The sequence below is a fragment of the Kogia breviceps genome, chromosome 3, assembly GCF_026419965.1.
Source record: "Kogia breviceps isolate mKogBre1 chromosome 3, mKogBre1 haplotype 1, whole genome shotgun sequence".
Classification (NCBI taxonomy): Eukaryota; Metazoa; Chordata; class Mammalia; order Artiodactyla; family Physeteridae; genus Kogia; species Kogia breviceps.
In genome coordinates, this window is record NC_081312.1 from 105,748,251 (window position 1) to 105,766,534 (window position 18,284).

At 42.5% G+C, this 18,284-nt stretch overlaps 1 protein-coding gene across 5 annotated transcripts in view; it reads right to left on the bottom strand.

Moving 5' to 3' along the window:
* LOC131752016 (OTU domain-containing protein 7A) overlaps positions 1-18,284 on the bottom strand; it is a 382,320-nt gene that overhangs the window by 81,527 nt on the left and 282,509 nt on the right. For all 5 annotated transcript variants that reach the window (XM_067029451.1, XM_059056030.2, XM_067029450.1 and 2 more), the window contains 2 exons: positions 17,458-17,640; positions 2,049-2,267 (listed from right to left, as the gene is read on the bottom strand). In XM_067029451.1, coding sequence (XP_066885552.1) covers positions 2,049-2,267; positions 17,458-17,640 — 402 coding nt within the window. The remainder of the gene's footprint in view (positions 1-2,048; positions 2,268-17,457; positions 17,641-18,284) is intronic.

The following is an 18,284-nucleotide window of genomic DNA, read 5'->3' on the forward strand; positions in this document are numbered from 1 at the left end:
CGTTTATTCTGCCCTCTGTGATTTTCCAGTCCTCACCTCCCTGTCCTCAATGGAACCCTGACGTTCAGACCCTCCCTGCCCAGGATCACATTCCAGAAGGCTGGGGCACCAGTCAGCCTCCCCAAGGCCTCCTGCAGCACTGATGGGGTGCTGTCCACAGCCCTGGGTGAGCCACCCTGCTGTCCCTTCTCTCCATCCTCTTGGCACATGACAGAAATAAGGTACTGTGGGCGAATGTAGCATCTTAACTCCTTAAGTTTGGGTTTTTTAAAGGTGTTTTCCAAAATTGGATAGTTAGAGTAAAATAGCACCCTTTGAAAATGCTGGTCTGGAAGGTAAAATGTGATAAAAACTAATATGTGATCTATGGAAGAAAATAACAGAAAAGACCTGCCAAAGGAGCAAAGGCTCTTGCTGAGCAAGACAAAGTTGGAGGAAGAGGCTGGCACAGTGGACTCCATGCCCTTTACCAGGACTCGAGCTATATTTTTTATTTTTAAAAATATTTATTTATTTGGCCGCATCAGGTCTTAGTTGAGGCATGCAGGATCTTTTTTGTGGCGTCTGGGCTTCTCTCTAGCTGTGGTGCGTGGGCTCCAGAGTGCGTGGGCTCTGTAGTTGTGGTGCGTGGGCTTAGCTGCCCCGTGGCATGTGGGATCTTAGTTCCCCCACCAGGGATGGAACCCGCGCCCCCTGCATTGGAAGGCGTATTCTTAACCACTGGACCACCAGGGAAGTCCCAGGACTCAGCTTAAATGAGGCAGCAATTACCGGTGCTACTGGCAACGCTTGGGGCTGAACTTTGTCAAGGGCTTGGCTGCCCTACCCTTCAAGAGAAATAAATTAGCTCATGAAATTTTTTCTTTCTTAACCTATACAAATTTTCCCTTCTCTATGAATAGTGACTCTTTGGTTTAAAATATCTCATCTGAATTACTCTCAAAGAGTCATCTTTAAAGACCTGGAGGTAAGACAGAGTCAGGTGTGGGTGTCGGTCTCTGGGCTGCTTTTGGCAGCTGTGCAGCAGCTAAGAAAATGATTTTTCCCTGGTCACAACATCAGATCCAACACAGTTATCAGGGTTGCAGATCCTATTCTCAAAGCAAACACGCCACGGGTGAGGCCCCCAAGCCCTGTGCTGAGACCTGACTGCCAGGTTGCCTAGCACAAATAAGGCCCCACTAACCACCGTCCCCTCTTTACCTGTGTGGATTTTCTGCCCCCATGGGAGATGCACAGGGGCATGAGAGAAAGGGCATAGAATCCTCTACATGCATGTCTGAGAAACCACTGAACATGTGACCGTGCAAAGATTTACAATGCAAATGATTATGAGTGAGAAACGGGCCGCGCTTCTCAGGAAGAACCAACATCTGTTGCAGAATTTGTTTGGAACTAGTTATTTTATCCTTAGGCACTCCAAAAAAGACAAGTTTTGGTTTGCTCCCTGAATCTCATCCTCATCAGGATGTCAGAGAAACATTAAGGAGAGGGAGGAAACCAAAGTCAAGTTTTATGTTTCCTTAACCTGGAGGCTGGTGTGCCGGTGAGGGTGGGAGTGGGGCTTTGGGGAGGGCAGGAGAGGAGCAGCTCTGTAGGGCATGTGCCATCTAACAGCTCAGCCTCACCACGTCTTCACCAAGTCTTTGCAGACTGGAGCACTGAGGCTCAAAGATGTCACCTAACTTGCCTGTGTCCATAGGAATTGACAGGGTCTCTTATTTCTCTCCAAGCACAGGGTCTTTCTTATCTTTTGTTCTGCACCCAACTGGGGGTCAGGGATTGGATGGGAAAGGAGAGAAGTAAGGCAAAGCAGCCTGGGGTTCTCTTTGTAGGGGGGCTGACCTGGCCAGGCTGTATTAGCGACAAAGGGAACACTCAGGAGATCTGGGCACCACGTGATCCTCGCCCCACATCCACTGACGCCAGGCTAGGGCCGGGCAGGGCCCGCAGGCAACCGAGCCCGACAGCGTGTGGTGCCGGATCGCACATCCCTCTCGCCCTCGCCCCTCTTCCAGATCAGGTGGACATGCCTGGGGGGTACTTACCCGCCTGCTCCAGAGCCACCATGGTCGCCTGCTCGATCAAGTCTCGCTCCACGAAACTCCGGAAGTCCTCGCTGTACACGCTCAGGTCCGGCAGCTGGAACGTGTAGATGGGCATCTCCAGTGGGAACTGCTCGCTGCTGCACTCGCTGGCCACGTGGGACCGCGCCAGGGACACAATGGCCGAGCTGGCGTGGGAGATCCCGCGCGAGAGCCGCTTCTCTGCGGGGGTGGGGGGGGAGGGAGACGAGGGGGGTTGAGAGATGCGGGCCTCTGCATGCACACACGACACATCCCACACGTGTGCACACGACACATGCACACACATGCTCACACACACGTGCATGTAAACACGACACACATCCCACATGGGACCATATACACATGACACACCCCACCCGTGCTCACACATACACGTGCACGCACACATGACACACACATGTAAACACACATGACACACTCATGTGGCACACATACACATGTACACACACCCCACACAGAGGCACACCCATGGACACCCATACACCCACTACCCCCCGCGCCAGCCCTGCCACCCTCCCAGTGTTCTCTGCAGGCCTCCCTCATGCTGGGCTAACATCACCACAACCTGGCACATGGCACTTAGTCATGAAACCACTTAGAAGGAGGCCAAGGGTAAGTCCACCACACAAATACTCAGCATCCTTAAAGATCGCCAGACTTGCTTCCTGGGTCTTAAGTTACATGGAATTCAGCTCAGCAGAGCTGCCCTCCTCTGGAATGAAATGCCACATGGGGGACTGCTTTTGTTTTTATGCATTTATATTTTTAAAGTGAGAAGCAATCCACTCGGCTTCCTCCACTGAGGCTTGTATTTTTGTGTGTGTGTGTGTGTGTGTGTGGTACGCGGGCCTCTCACCGCTGTGGCCTCTCCCGTTGCGGATGGAGCACAGGCTCCGGACGTGCAGGCTCAGCGGCCATGGGTCACGGGCCCAGCCGCTCCGCGGCATGTGGGTTCTTCCCGGACCAGGGCACGAACCCGTGTCTCCTGCATCGGCAGGCGGACTCTCAACCACTGCGCCACCAGGGAAGCCCCTGAGGCTTGTATTTTAAGATAGGTCACCTTTATTAAAGTTACTCTGGGAGACAGGAGAAGATGGCGGAAGAGTAAGACGCAGAGATCATCTTGCTCCCCACAGATACATCAGAAAAACATCTACATGTGGAACTGCTCCTATAGAACACCCACTGAACGCTGGCAGAAGACATCAGAACCCCCCAAAGGCAAGAAACTCCCCACGTACCTGGGTAGGGCAAAAGAAAAAAGAAAAAACAGAGACAAAAGAATAGGGACGGAACCTGCACCAGTGGGAGGGAGCCGTGAAGGAGGAAAGGTTCCCACACACTAGAAGCCCCTTCGCGGGCTGAGACTGTGGGTGGCGGAGGGGGGAAGCTTCAGAGCCGCGGAGGAGAGCGCAGTAACAGGGTGCGGAGGACAAACCGGAGAGATTCCCGCAGAGGATCGGTGCCGACCAGCACTCACCAGCCCGAGAGGCTTGTCTGCTCACCCGCTGGGGACGGGCGTGGGCAGGGAGTTGAGGCTTGGGCTTCGGTCGGAAGCCGAAGCCGGGAGAGGACTGGGGTTGGCTGCGTGAACACAGCCTGAAGGGGTTAGTGCACCACGGCTAGCTGGGAGGGAGTCCGGGATAAGTCTGGAGCTGCCGAAGAAGCAAGAGACCTTTTCTTCCCTCTTTGCTTCCTGGGACGCGAGGACAGGGGATTAAGAGCGCTGCTTAAAGGAGCTCCAGAGACGGGCGCGGGCTGCGGCTATCAGCGCGGATACCAGAGACGGGAATGAGATGCTAAGGCTGCTGCTGCCGCCACCAAGAAGCGTGTGCGCGAGCACAGGTCACTCTCCATACCTCCCCTCCCGGGAGCCTGTGCAGCCCGCCACTGCCAGGGTCCCGTGATCCAGGAACAACTCCCCGGGGAGAACACACGGCGCGTCTCAGGCTGGTGCAACGTCCTGCTGACCTCTGCCGCCGCAGGCTCCCCCCGCACTCTGTGCGCCTCCCTCCCCCCCAGCCTGAGTGAGCCAGAGCCCCCGAATCAGCTGCTCCTTTAACCCCGCCCTGTCTGAGCGTAGAGCAGATGCCCTCGGGCGACCTACGCGCAGAGGCGGGGCCAAGTCCAAAGCTGAACCCCAGGAGCTGTGCGAACAAAGAAAAGAAAGGGAAATTTCTCCCAGCAGCTTCAGAAACTGCGGATTAAAGCTCCATAATCAACTTGATGTACCCTGCATCTGTAGAATACCTGAATAGAAACGAATCATCCCAAATTGAGGAGGTAGACTTGGGGAGCAGATAGATTATTTTTTCCCCTTTCCCCCTTTTTGTGAGTGTGTATGTGTATGCTTCTGTGTGAGATTTTGTCTGTATAGATTTGCTTTCACCATTTTTCCTAGGGTTCTGTCCATCCGTTTTTTTTTTTTTTTTTGTTTGTTTGTTTTTTTTACTTAAAATTTTTTTTCTTAATAATTATTTTTTATTTTAATAACTATTTTCTTTCTTTTCTTTCTTTCTTTCTTTCTTTCTTTCTTTCTTTCTTTCTTTCTTTCTTTCTTTCTTTCTTTCTTTCTTTCTTTCTTTCTTTCTTTCTTTCTTTCCTTCCTTCCTTCCTTCCTTTCTGTCTTCCTTTCTCTCTTTCTTTCTGTTTTTTTTCCCTTTTATTCTGAGCCGTGTGGAGGACAGTCTCTTGGTGCTCCAGCCAGGAGTCAGGGCTGTGCCTCTGAAGTGGGAGACCCAACTTCAGGACACTGGTCCACAAGAGACCTCCCAGCTACACGTAATATCAAATGGTGAAAATCTCCCAGAGATCTCCATCTCAACACCCAGCTTCACTCAACGACCAGCAAGCTACAGTGCTGGACACCCTATGCCAAACAACTAGCAAGACAAAAACACAGCGCCATCCATTAGCAGAGAGGCTGCCTAAAATCATTATAAGGCCACAGACACCCCAAAACACACCACCAGACGTGCACCTACTCACCAGAAAGACAAGATCCAGCCTCATCCACCAGAACACAGGCACTAGTCCCCTTCACCAGGAAACCTACACAACCCACTGAACCAACCTTAGCCACTGGAGACAGACACCAAAAACAACGGGAACTATGAACCTGCAGCCTGCGAAAATGAGACCCCAAACACAGTAAGATAAGCAAAATGAAAAGACAGAAAAACACACAGCAGATGAAGGAGCAAGGTAAAAACCCACCAGACCTAACAAATAAAGAGGAAATAGGCAGTCTACCTGGAAAAGAATTCAGAATAATGAAAGTAAAGATGATCCAAAATCTTGGAAATAGAGTAGAGAAAATTCAAGAAACATTTAACAAGGACCTAGAAGAACTAAAGAGGAAACAAGTAATGATGAACAACACAATAAATGAAATTACAATACTCTAGAAGGGATCCATAGCAGAATAACTGAGGCAGAAGAACGGATAAGTGACCTGGAAGATAAAATAGTGGAAATAACTACTGCAGAGCAGAAGAAAGAAAAAAGAATGAAAAGAACTGAGGACAGTCTCAGAGACCTCTGGGACAACAATAAATGCACCAACATTTGAATTATAGGGGTCCCAGAAGAAAAAGAGAAAAAGAAAGGGACTGAGAAAATATTTGAAGAGATTATAGTTGAAAACTTCCCTAATATGGGAAAATAAATAGTTAATGAAGTCCAGGAAGCACAGAGAGTCCCATACAGGATAAATACAAGGAGAAACACGCCAAGACACATATTAATCAAACTATCAAAAGTTAAATACAAAGAAAACATATTAAAAGCAGCAAGGGGAAAAAAAACAAGTAACGCACAAGGGAATCCCCATAAGGTTAACAGCTGATCTTTCAGCAGAAACTCTGCAAGCCAGAAGGGAGTGGCAGGACATATTTAAAGTGATGAAGGAGAAAAACCTACAACCAAGATTACTCTACCCAGCAAGGATCTCATTCAGATTTGATGGAGAAATTAAAACCTTTACAGACAAACAAAAGCTGAGAGAGTTCAGCACCACCAAACCAGATTTACAACAAATGCTAAAGGAACTTCTCTAGGCAAAAAACACAAGAGAAGGAAGAGACCTACAATAACAAACCCAAAACAATTAAGAAAATGGGAATAGGAACATACATATCGATAATTACCTTAAATGTGAATGGATTAAATGCTCCCACCAAAAGACATAGAGTGGCTGAATGGATACAAAAACAAGACCCATATATATGCTGTCTACAAGAGACCCACTTCAGACCTAGGGACACATACAGATTGAAAGTGAGGGGATGGAAAAAGATATTCCATGCAAATGGAAATCAGAAGAAAGTTGGTAGCAATTCTCATATCAGACAAAATAGACTTTAAAATAAAGACTATTACAAGAGACAAAGAAGGACTCTACATAATGATCAAGGGATCGATCCAAGAAGAAGACATAACAATTGTAAATATTTATGCACTCAACATAAGAGCAACTCAATACATAAGGCAAATACTAACAGCCATAAAAGGGGAAATTGACAGTAACACAATCATAGTAGGGCACTTTAACACCCCACTTTCACCAATGGACAGATCATCAAAAATGAAAATAAATCAGGAAACACAAGCTTTAAATGATACATTAAACAAGATGGACTTAATTGATATTTATAGGACATTCCATACAAAAACAACAGAATACACATTTTTCTTAAGTGCTCATGGAAAATTCTCCAGGATAGATCATATCTTGGGTCACAAATCAAGCCTTGGTAAATTTAAGAAAATTGAAATTGTATCAAGTATCTTTTCCAACCACAATGCTATGAGACTAGATATCAATTACAGGAAAAGATCTGTAAAAAATACAAACACATGGAGGCTAAACAATACACTACTTAATAATGAAGTAATTACTAAAGAAATCAAAGAGGAAATAAAAAAATACCTAGAAACAAATGACAATGGAGACACGACGACCGAAAACTTATGGGATGCAGCAAAAGCAGTTCTGAGGGAAGTTTATAGCAATACAATCCTACCTTATGAAACAGGAAACATCTCGAATAAACAACCTAACCTTGCACCTAAAGCAATTAGAGAAAGAAGAACAAAAACCCCCCAAAGTTAGCAGAAGGAAATAAATCATAAAGATCAGATCAGAAATAAATGAAAAAGAAATGAAGGAAACAATAGCAAAGATCAATAAAACTAAAAGCTGGTTCTTTGTGAAGATAAACAAAATTGAAAAACCATTAGCCAGACTCATCAAGAAAAAAAGGGAGAAGACTCAAGTCAATAGAATTAGAAATGAAAAAGAAGAACAGCGGACACTGCAGAAATACAAAGGATCATGAGAGACTACTACAAGCAACTATATGCCAATAAAATGGACAACCTGGAAGAAATAGAGAAATTCTTAGAAATGCACAACCTGCCGAGACTGAACCAGGAAGAAATAGAAAATATGAACAGGTCAGTCACTAGCACTGAAATTGAAACTGTGATTAAAAATCTTCCAACAAAGAAAAGCCCAGGACCAGATGGCTTCACAGGCAAATTCTATCAAACACTTAGAGAAGAGCTAATACCCATCTTTCTCATATGCTTCCAAAATATAGCAGAGGGAGGAACACTCCCAAACTCATTCTATGAGGCCACCATCACCCTGATACCAAAACCAGACAAAGATGTCACAAAGAGAGAAAACTACAGGCCAATATCACTGATGAACATAGATGCAAAAATCCTCAACAAAATACTAGCAAACAGAATCCAACAGCACATTAAAAGGATCATACACCATGATCAAGTGGGATTTATTCCAGAAATTCAAGGATTCTTCAATATATGCAAATCAATCTACGTGATACACCATATTAACAAATTCAAGGAGAAAAACCATATGATCATCTCAATAGATGCAGAGAAAGCTTTCGACAAAATTCAACACCCATTTATGATAAAAACCCTACAGAAAGTAGGCATAGAGGGAAGTTTCCTCAACATAATAAAAGACATATATGACAAACCCACAGCCAACATCGCCCTCAATGGTTAAAAAGTGAAACCATTCCCACTAAGATCAGGAACAAGACAAGGTTGCCCACTCTCACCACTCTTATTCAACATAGTTTCGGAAGTTTTAGTCACAGCAGTCAGAGAAGAAAAAGATAAAAGAATCCAAATCGGAATAGAAGAAGTAAAGCTGTAACTGTTTGCAGATGACATGATAGTATACATAGAGAATCCTAACGATGCTACCAGAAAACTACTAGAGCTAATCAATGAATTTGGTAAAGTAGCAGTATACAAAATTAATGCAGAGAAATCTCTGGCATTCTTATGCACTAGTGAGGAAAAATCTGAAAGTGAAATTAAGAAAACACTCCCATTTAGCACTGCAACAAAAAGAATAAAATATCTAGGAATAAACCTACCTAAGGAGACAAAAGACCTGTATGCAGAAAAGTATAAGACACTGATGAAAGAAATTAAAGATGATAGATATAGATGAAGAGATATACCATGTTCTTGGATTGGAAGAATCAACCTTTTGAAAATGAGTCTACTACCCAAAGCAATCTACAGATTCAATGGAATCCCTATCAAACTAGCACTGGCATTTCTCACAGAACTAGAACAAAAAATTTCACAATTTGTATGGAAACACAAAAGACCCCGAATAGCCATAGCAATCTTGAGAATGAAAAATGGAGCTGGAGGAATCAGGCTCCCTGACTTCAGACTATACTACAAAGCTACATTAATCAAGACAGTATGGTACTGGCACAAAAACAGAAATATAGATCAATAGAACAGGATAGAAAACCCAGAGATAAACCCACACACATATGGTCACCTTATCTTTGATAAAGGAGGCAAGAATATGCAGTGGAGAAAAGACAGCCTCTTCAATAAATGGTGCTGGGAAATCTGGACAGGGACATGTAAAAGTATGAAATTAGAACACTCCCTAACACCATACACAAAAATAAACTCAAAATGGATTAAAGACCTAAATGTAAGGCCAGACACTCTCAAACTCTTAGAGGAAAACATAGGCAGAACACTCTATGACATAAATCACAGCAAGATCCTTTTTGACCCACCTCCTAGAGAAATGGAAATAAAAACAAAAATAAACAAATGGAACCTAATGAAACTCATAAGCTTTTGCACAGCAAAGGAAACCATAAACAAGAGCAAAAGACAACCCTCAGAATGGGAGGAAATATTTGCAAATGAAGCAACTGATAAAGGATTAATCTCCAAAATTTACAAGCAGCTCATGTAGCTCAATAACAACAACAACAAAAATCCAAAAATTGGCAGAAGACCTAAATAGACATTTCTCCAAAGAAGATATACAGATTGCCAACAAACATATGAAAGAATGCTCAACATCATTAGTCATTAGAGAAATGCAAATCAAAACTACAATGAGATATCATCTCACACTGGTCAGAATGGCCATCATCAAAAACTCTAGAAACAATAAATGCTGGAGAGGGTGCGGAGAAAAGGAAACCCTCTTGCACTGCTGGTGGGAATGTAAATGGATACAGCCAGTATGGAGAACAATAGGGACGTTCCTTAAAAATCTACAAATAGAACTACCATACAACCCAGCTATCCCACTACTGGTCATATACCCTGAGAAAACCATAATTCAAAAAGAGTCATGTACCAAAATGTTCATTGCAGCTCTATTTACAATAGCCAGGACATGAAAGCAACCTACGTGTCCGTCAACAGATGAATGGATAAAGAATATGTGGCACATATATACAATGGAATATTACTCAGCCATAGAAAGAAACGAAATTGAATTATTTGTAGTGAGGTGGATGGACCTAGAGTGTGTCATACAGAGTGAAGGAAGTCAGAAAGAGAAAAACAAATACCATATGCTAAAAAAAGGTCATGAAGAGTCTTGGGATAAGATGGGAATAAAGACACAGACCTACTAGAGCATGGACTTGAGGATATGGGGAGGGGGAAGTGTAAGTTGTGACAAAGTGAGAGAGTGGCATGGACATATATACACCACCAAATGTAAAATAGATAGCTAGTGGGATGTAGCCACATAGCACAGGGAGATCAGCTTGGTGCTTTGTAACCACCTAGAGGGGTGGGACAGGGACGGTGGGAGGGAGGGAGACACAAGAGGGAAGACATATGGGAACATATGTATATGTATAACTGATTCACTTTGTTATAAAGCAGAAACTAACACACCATTGTAAAGCAATTATACTCCAATAAACATGTTAAAGTTACTCTGATAAACATATCCCGCATGAAGATTCCCAGGACACAAATATTAAGCCATTACATGCTTCTCTGCCTGGATCTTCTGTTGTCATGGCAATCTCAAAAAATGATGGTCTTATTCTGCACAGTATGTCTCAGAGACAGTGTCTGTCTATCAAACGGATAGTTTTGATTCACCTTCAATTTCATTCTGAGATGAATTCAAGGTATTTAAGTACGTTGTATTTTGAAGAAGGATGAGAAGAAAGAGCAGACCAAACAGGCCATGCAGAAGAGGAGCCGCAGAGCACATGGGCCAGCCCGTTGTCCTGTGCCTGGTCCAGTTCCCCCAGTGCGGGATCAGAGTATACCCCATGCCCCTCTGTCCCTCATAAGCCTTGCTGAGGTCACATCCCTTGCTTTCTGGAATCTGAGAAAGTAGGAACTGCCCCATCCTTCGGGACCCGATGGGTTGCTCAAACACCCAAGGTGACGTGAACCCGCACTACTCCCAACAGAGGGAATGTGCTGGGCAGGGTCATCCATACGCCTTCTTGGCTCATCAATCAGCACCTATTGCCAATTGATGAGGACCTTGGAAACGTTGTGACTCACAGTGTAATATGATGCTATTAAGCTGTTCCAAATATTAAATATTTGGGGTCTTCACATGAAGACTTCACATGAAGGGAAAAAGTCTTTTTGAACCAAAAGTGAATTATGTTAAAGATCATATAACAAGAAACATACACTCCTAATTCTAACTCCTCCCAACTACCACGTCCATGAATGCATATATGTAATCACACACACACACACACACACGCATACACACACACACACACACACACACACACACAAACTGATTCTTTAAACATGAACGCAGCAATCCTTCTTTTGGAAGTATAAATAAAATAAATAAAACAGGAATTACCATGTTCAAAGTTATGCCCCAGAGAAATACAGAGAGCTTTAAAAAAATAGTGGAATATACAGAATTTCCCAACCCTTGACAAAGCCAACTCAAACATCTATGATTTAGTGTAGCAGAGGGAACTATATTCAATATCCTGTGATGAACTATAATGGAAAAGAATATAAAAATGATGTATACATATGTATAGCTGAATCACTGCTGTATAGCAGAAATTAACACATTATAAATCAACTATACTTCAATTAAAAAAATAAATTTAAAAAACCACAAACAAACAAACAAACAAACAAACAAAAAACCATCTATGATTTAGGCCAGGGGATGTGTATTAACTCTGTTTTCTTATTTTCTGTATTCTTAAGGCTCTGGCATCCAGGGCCTCCGTGAATGGGGAGAGGATTTCCCTACAGAATTAGCCAATTCTTAACGATACCAAAGGACTCACACAGGAGCACATCTTTTGTATGCAATCCAACCAACTCAGAGCCCATACTCTGGATCACCTCCTCTATCTGGTTCTTACCCCAGCAAGCCATGTTCCTGCCCTAATTACCCCAGGCCCAGGTGCCAGACAATGAGAGATGGCCCCTATGCTCCAGAGAGCCACAGAAATTACTCAAACTGGCCAGTCCTAAGTCTGTTTACCCTGCCTTATCTTTCCCACAGAAACACAATAAGGCTCCTGCCCTTGTTTTCCTCTGTCCCCTCAGCACCCTGATCAACCCTGGTGCTTCCCCTTGTGTCCCTTCAGGGTGTGCCATGCCTCTTGTTTCTAGGGAACAGTGAGTATAAGAACCTCTTCCTGTAAGATAGCCATGTCCATGTCTGTGTGTCTCACTATACCTAGTTAAAACAAATCCTGGGTATATTTTAAAGCAGATAGACAAAACTTTTCTAAAAGGGACAGATATAAATATTTTAGGCTTTGTGGGCCATACAATTCAGTCACAACTACTCAACTCTGTCTTTGTAGCATTAAAGCAGCCATAGACAGTAAATAAAAAATAAATAAAGCAGCCATAGACAGCAAATAAATAAATAAAATTTTATGGGTTCCAATAAAACTTTATTAAAAAAACAGGCAGTGGCCAGATTTGGTTCATGAGTCATTGTTGCTGATTTAGAATTTAGAATATGGAGGGCTTTATTTTCCATTTTAGGGGACTGTGATTTCAGGAAGAATTCAATTAAAGGACATATAGATCTAATGCAGAAATTACAATTTCTATTTTATTAAAAATACATATGTTTGTTCACAAGGCTCAGTTAATGAAATTATCTTATGATAGACTTCTCCTTTTTTTTCCCCTTAAATAATATCTGATAAAAATCAGATAGCAGCAGGTATCAGTATAATGCCCTGATTCTGGAATCTGTGTGAAAACAGAGAGAAGGATCCTTCTAGCCCCTTCCCTGGGAGGGTGAGATAATGGTTTACATTGTTTGCCACTCGAAAAGGGCAGGAACTGCCAAGTTGTCAGCTCTCTGGATTCCCACTGCATGAGAGATGTCAGGAGGTGGTCCTGTGTGGTTTTGAAGGAACACACAGTCACAGAAGGCCTGGGGGAAAGACTGAACCAAATGATTCAAAGAGGTGGTTCCACCAGAGTCAGATCTAAGGGCAGAATGAAGGAGAACTTAAGAACAATACAGCAAGATCGACAAGTCAGTGACCACACCTCAGCACCCTCTTCCTAACCCACCCAGGAAGCCCACAGGGGCAGAACAGTGGGAAGGGGCCGGGTTCCATGGGTGGGGGCTGAGGGCAGGTGTTCTGGCTGTGCCTTTCCTCTCCCCAGCTAGCCCTTGGTGGCTCACTGCCTGAATCATCACCACCCCAGCGTGGGCCAGCCCCACCTTGGCCAAAGCCAGCTGGAGGTCGTCAGGGCAATGCTCATGCTTAGCTGGGATGGGGCACCAACCACGATGGGAACAGGTGGGCTGGCCAGGCCTGGAGCCTTCCATCTTCTCTCCTACATGCCCTGTGAGCTGACAGTTAGAATAGAAGGTGGTAGCCCCTGCAAATGAGCAATTTCTAGAACAGATGAGCTGAGAGGCTCCCTAAGGAATAAAGCCAACTGTGGGGAAGAGAGCCAGTGGAGAACATTTTGAGCCCATATTATATTAAAGCATTCAGAACTCGCCAACTTGAGTGTGCTTCCCTCCATGCTCTCATTCACAGCAAGGCAAACCAGAGCCCATGCCTTTGTCCCTTTCCCCTGATACCACGAGCTAAGATGGCTGGTAACTGCAAGGTGCTGTGTGTTCACAGGGAAAACTTAGGAAACATCTGAGCCGTGCAAACACAGTTACAGAAAGTCCACAAAGTACCCGGGGCTGGAATGCACAAGGAGGACATGATTTTAAAGTAAGCCTAGTAGATGGGACTTCCCTGGTGGTCCAATGGTTAAGACATCACCTTCCAATGCAGGGGGTGCGGGTTCAAGCCCTGGTCAGGGAGCTAAGATCCCACATGCCTCGTGGCTAAAAAACCAAAACATAAGACAGAAGCAATATTGTAACAAATTCAATAAAGACTTAAAAAAAAATAAAGTAAGCCTAGTAAATATGTTCAAGGAGAGAGAATATGAGAATGTGAAATAGTAATAATAATGAGAAAGGCTAATTTGGAATGAAATAATGTGAATGCTGATTAACAGAATGGATTCATGTGAAGAATAAATTAGAATGTTAGAAGAGCAAGTCAAGGAAATCTCTTAGAAGATGTGAAATTAAGATGCAAGAAGACAATGGAGGAATGGAATGGTTTTAAAGGAAAATAATTTGGACCCAGAATTCTTATTCCACTAAACAAAAATTTAAGTATGTCATGTAAACTCCTTTAGGTACTGACAGCGTTAGGAGATTGATCATGCAAAAATTCTTTTAGAAAATAGTCTTTGAAAAAGTATTCTTTCAGCAAAAGATAAATATGAGTAAATAAAGAAGTTGATTGTGGTATAAACAAGCAACAAAAAGAACCTAAATATGTTTCAGGGCACATGGAGGCAGGAGGGAGAAGATAAAAACAGACACATGTCTTTTTCAGGGTAAAATATAGTTGTTGATAAGTTTTAAAAATTAATAGGGAGAAAACCTAAATGTAGGTTTTAATAGAACAGGGGTAAGTATAACATAAGGAGAATGTATAACTTTCAAACCAGTTGAAAAATTTAACTAGCCAGAAAAGACAGAAAAGGAGAAAGATACATACAAAAAGCATGGTGAATAAAACACACAACATAAAGCAGCACAGATACGACAATAATAAAAATAAAGTAAGTGGATTAAATTCACTGCTTAAAAGACAGAGACTCTTGGATTGGATAATAAAATAATACCTGATGATAAATTACTTCCAAGAATCACATTTGATATAAAAGGATGAGGAAAGGTTGAAATAATAGCTGAAAAAATGTTATTCCAAATATGAACCAACAGAAAGGCAGAGTAGAGGTTTAACATCAACTAAAACAGATTTAAAGATAAAAACAGGGACTTCCCTGGTGGTCCAGTGGTATAGAATCTGCCTTCCAATGCAGGGGACATGGGTTCAATCCTTGGTTGGGGAACAAAGATCCCACATGCCGTGGGGCAACTAAGCCGGTGCACCACAACTACTGAGCTCATGCGTCTCAGTTAGAGCCCATATGCCTCAAACTACAGAGCCCACGTGCTCTGGAGCCTGCATGCCACAACTAGAGAAGAGAAAACCCCCACGTCCCAACTAGAGAGAAGACCACTTGCCACAACGAAGAGCCTGCACGTCGCAATGAAAGATCCCGCATGCCTCAATGAAGATCCTGCATGCTGCAACTAAAACTCAATGCAGACAAAAGTTAAAAAAAAATTAAAAAATAAAGATAAAAACAATTATGTGGGACAAAGAGACAGTCTATATATTGGTAACAAAGCATATTAGAGCCAGATGACCTAACAATTATGGATACATATGCATCTACCAATACAGCCTCAAAGTGTAGTGGAAAGGATGAAGCTAAGAGAAGAAACAGGTAGTGGAAAGGATGAAGCTAAGAGAAGAAACAGGTAATGGGTATTAAACTTTCTAACTCAAGTGTGGCTTCTCTAAACAACAGAGTAAGCATAGAAGAATAATCCAAGATATAGATTCCAATGTAGCTTGAATAATAAGGCTGAGCTAACAGAAACAGACAACATTGACTCAGTAGTTTGGGAGGGTTGACCTAATGTAATAGGAGAAGTGGAATTCATTGTGTAAATATTAAGAGGAATATTAAATTATTTCAGATCCTATGATTATATATTTAGAAAACCCAAGATACTCTCTGAGAACAAACAATTAGTATTAATAAGAGAACTTATGTAATGACTGCATAAAAGATAATTATAAAAAAAGTAAGTTGCTTTTCTCTGTGCCTAAACTCTTAACAGAACGTGAATAAATGCAGTGGTATATGCAATGTTTTTGAATGGGAAAGCAATATTACAATATGCTAATTATTCCTAAAATAAAATAAAAATCCAATCCAATTCCTATCAGAATTCCAATTTTAAGGTTACTATGGCAGAATAAATATACAAAAATAGTGAAAAAGTTTTGGAAAAGAACAGCAATAAAGGAACTTGCCTTTGCAGAGAGTAATACTATATGAAACTACAAGAGTCAAGTGTAACAGGCTGGGTGGGCACACAAACAGACAAGAGTCCAGAAACAGAGCCAAACACATTTTGGGGAAATTAATATACAGCAAAGTTGGCATTTTAGTTCAGTGGGAAAGGAATGTTTTATTCAATAAATGTGTTAGAATACCTCATTCTCAATCCAGAGAAGCAAAACTAGATCCTTAGCTATTATTTGTAAAAATTTCAAGTTGATTATAAGACCTAAGAACAAAATTTTAAAACAAATATAGGAACATATGCTAGTAACTTTGCACTCCAGGAGAACTTCTAAAGTGAAAAAGGACACCCATTAGCCATGAATGTATAGTAATGTAAACATTCTGTAAGGCAAAATACTCTGTGAAGAGTCATAAGGCAAATAATACAGTGGGATGTACATATAGACATGTGTATACATATATATATATATATATATATATATATATACACAAAATGTTTGCAGTCTTCTTTATAAAGAATGCTACAAATTGATAAGAAAAATGCAAACAAATCAATAGAAAAATGGGTAAAGTATGTGAACAAGCATGTCACAGACGGGGAAATCCAACTGGCTAACAAGCAAATGACAAGATGAAAGTTAAAATACACTATTTTTTGCCCTTTGGAGTAGAAAAACAATGTAAAACCATCATGAGAACACCCAATCCTGGCAAGAATGAAGGGAAACACCCAGTTTCACACATGGTGAACAGAAATGTGTTTGGGAATGAAGTCTTGAAGTTATTAAATAAAAAAACACGTGTTGGCACAGCAAATCCACCTTGGAAATGCCAACCTATAGAAATAACAGCACTAGTACATACAAATTACAGGTATAAAGTTCATTTTAGCAGTGCCTATAGTGTCAAAAACCACCAACAACAACAAAATCCAAGAAAAAACAGAATCGCAATGAACAGGCATGGTTTAAAAATGATCGTATGCTGTGGAATAAAATATTTAGAGAGAATGTTTGTGATTTATTGTTCAATGAAACAAGCACTCTGCCAAGTGCATTATGTGCATTCGACTCTGATGCATTTGCACTTTGAAGAAGCAAAGTAAGAAGGAGACAGAACAAGATGGAGCCACCAGTTAGTCTCCCTGAGGTTTGGGAGGTGTGGAGAAGAAAACTCTTATGTTTCTTTCATATATTTTTGTATTGTTTCCTTTGTTACAATGAGCTTTTCTCATTTCTGTAATTAAGACATGGAAAACGAAGCACATGGGATGATGAACGTCAATCTTGAACAGGTTTGGAGGCTTCTATGCTACTTGGGAAATAATTGCAGGGAGCAGAGATGTTGGGTCTGGAAAAACCAGGACTCCAGGAGGAATGTGGGGCCCCAGAGAAGTGGACACACTCTCCTGTGTTTTGGAGGCGGGAGTGGAAGCTGTAAAGGAGTATGAGGTGTGGTGTCCAGAGAGCCCCATCTGCCTGCAGCTGGGAGGCGATGACCTCGCCCTTCTGTGTACCCCCACCCCAGCCCCCTCGCAAGCCAGGGCATGCTGGCCGGGGAGCTGGTGCGGGGAGGGCCCCTCAGCTGGTACCTTGGGCGATGTCGTCCTGCCTGGGCAGGCAGGGCCGCTCGGCCGTGTGCGCAGGTTGGGGGTGCTCTCGTTCGGGCTGCTTGGGGCACCTGCCCTCGTTGAACACAGGTGGCAGGTTGGCTGTGTGCACCTGTCGGAGCTGCTCATAGTCACTCAGAGCGGCCGTCAGGTCCCAGTTTTTGCCTGGAGATGAGAAATGACAAGAGATTACAATACTGATGCATGAATTATGGTCACATTTTAGGAAAGAATCATGCAAAGAAGGGTCTCTGTTAGCACGTGTTCACTCATGAACTCCCCACCGGTAGTTTTCATTTTTCTTTTTGTTCTTTTCTTTTTTTGATTTTTCACTCAGTGCTTTTTAGTATACTCACAGAGTTGTGCAACCATCCACACTATACGATCCCAGAACACTTTTCATTACCCTGAAAAGAAACTTTTTTTAAAAATTGAAATATAGTTGATTACAATGCTTCAGGTGTATAGCAAAGAGATTCAGTTATACCATACACGTACATAGATCTATTCTTTTTCAGATTCTTTTCCATTATAGGTTATTACAAGATATTGAATATAGTTCCCTGTGCTATACAGCAGGCCCTTGTAGTTTTAGTTCTCAGTTTTCAAAGGAGTAAAATGGCCTGATGCATACTCTCTAAGTAGAATTTCACACCCATGCCTGAGATCTATCCCTCTGAAGTACAGGCTATACCTATGATAGTACATCACATAGTATCTAAGGATGCTGGCCTTAGATTCACACACCCTGCAGAACATTCCACGCCTCTGAAAACCAAGTCATAAAGCTTAATTTCCAAGGGGAGCAA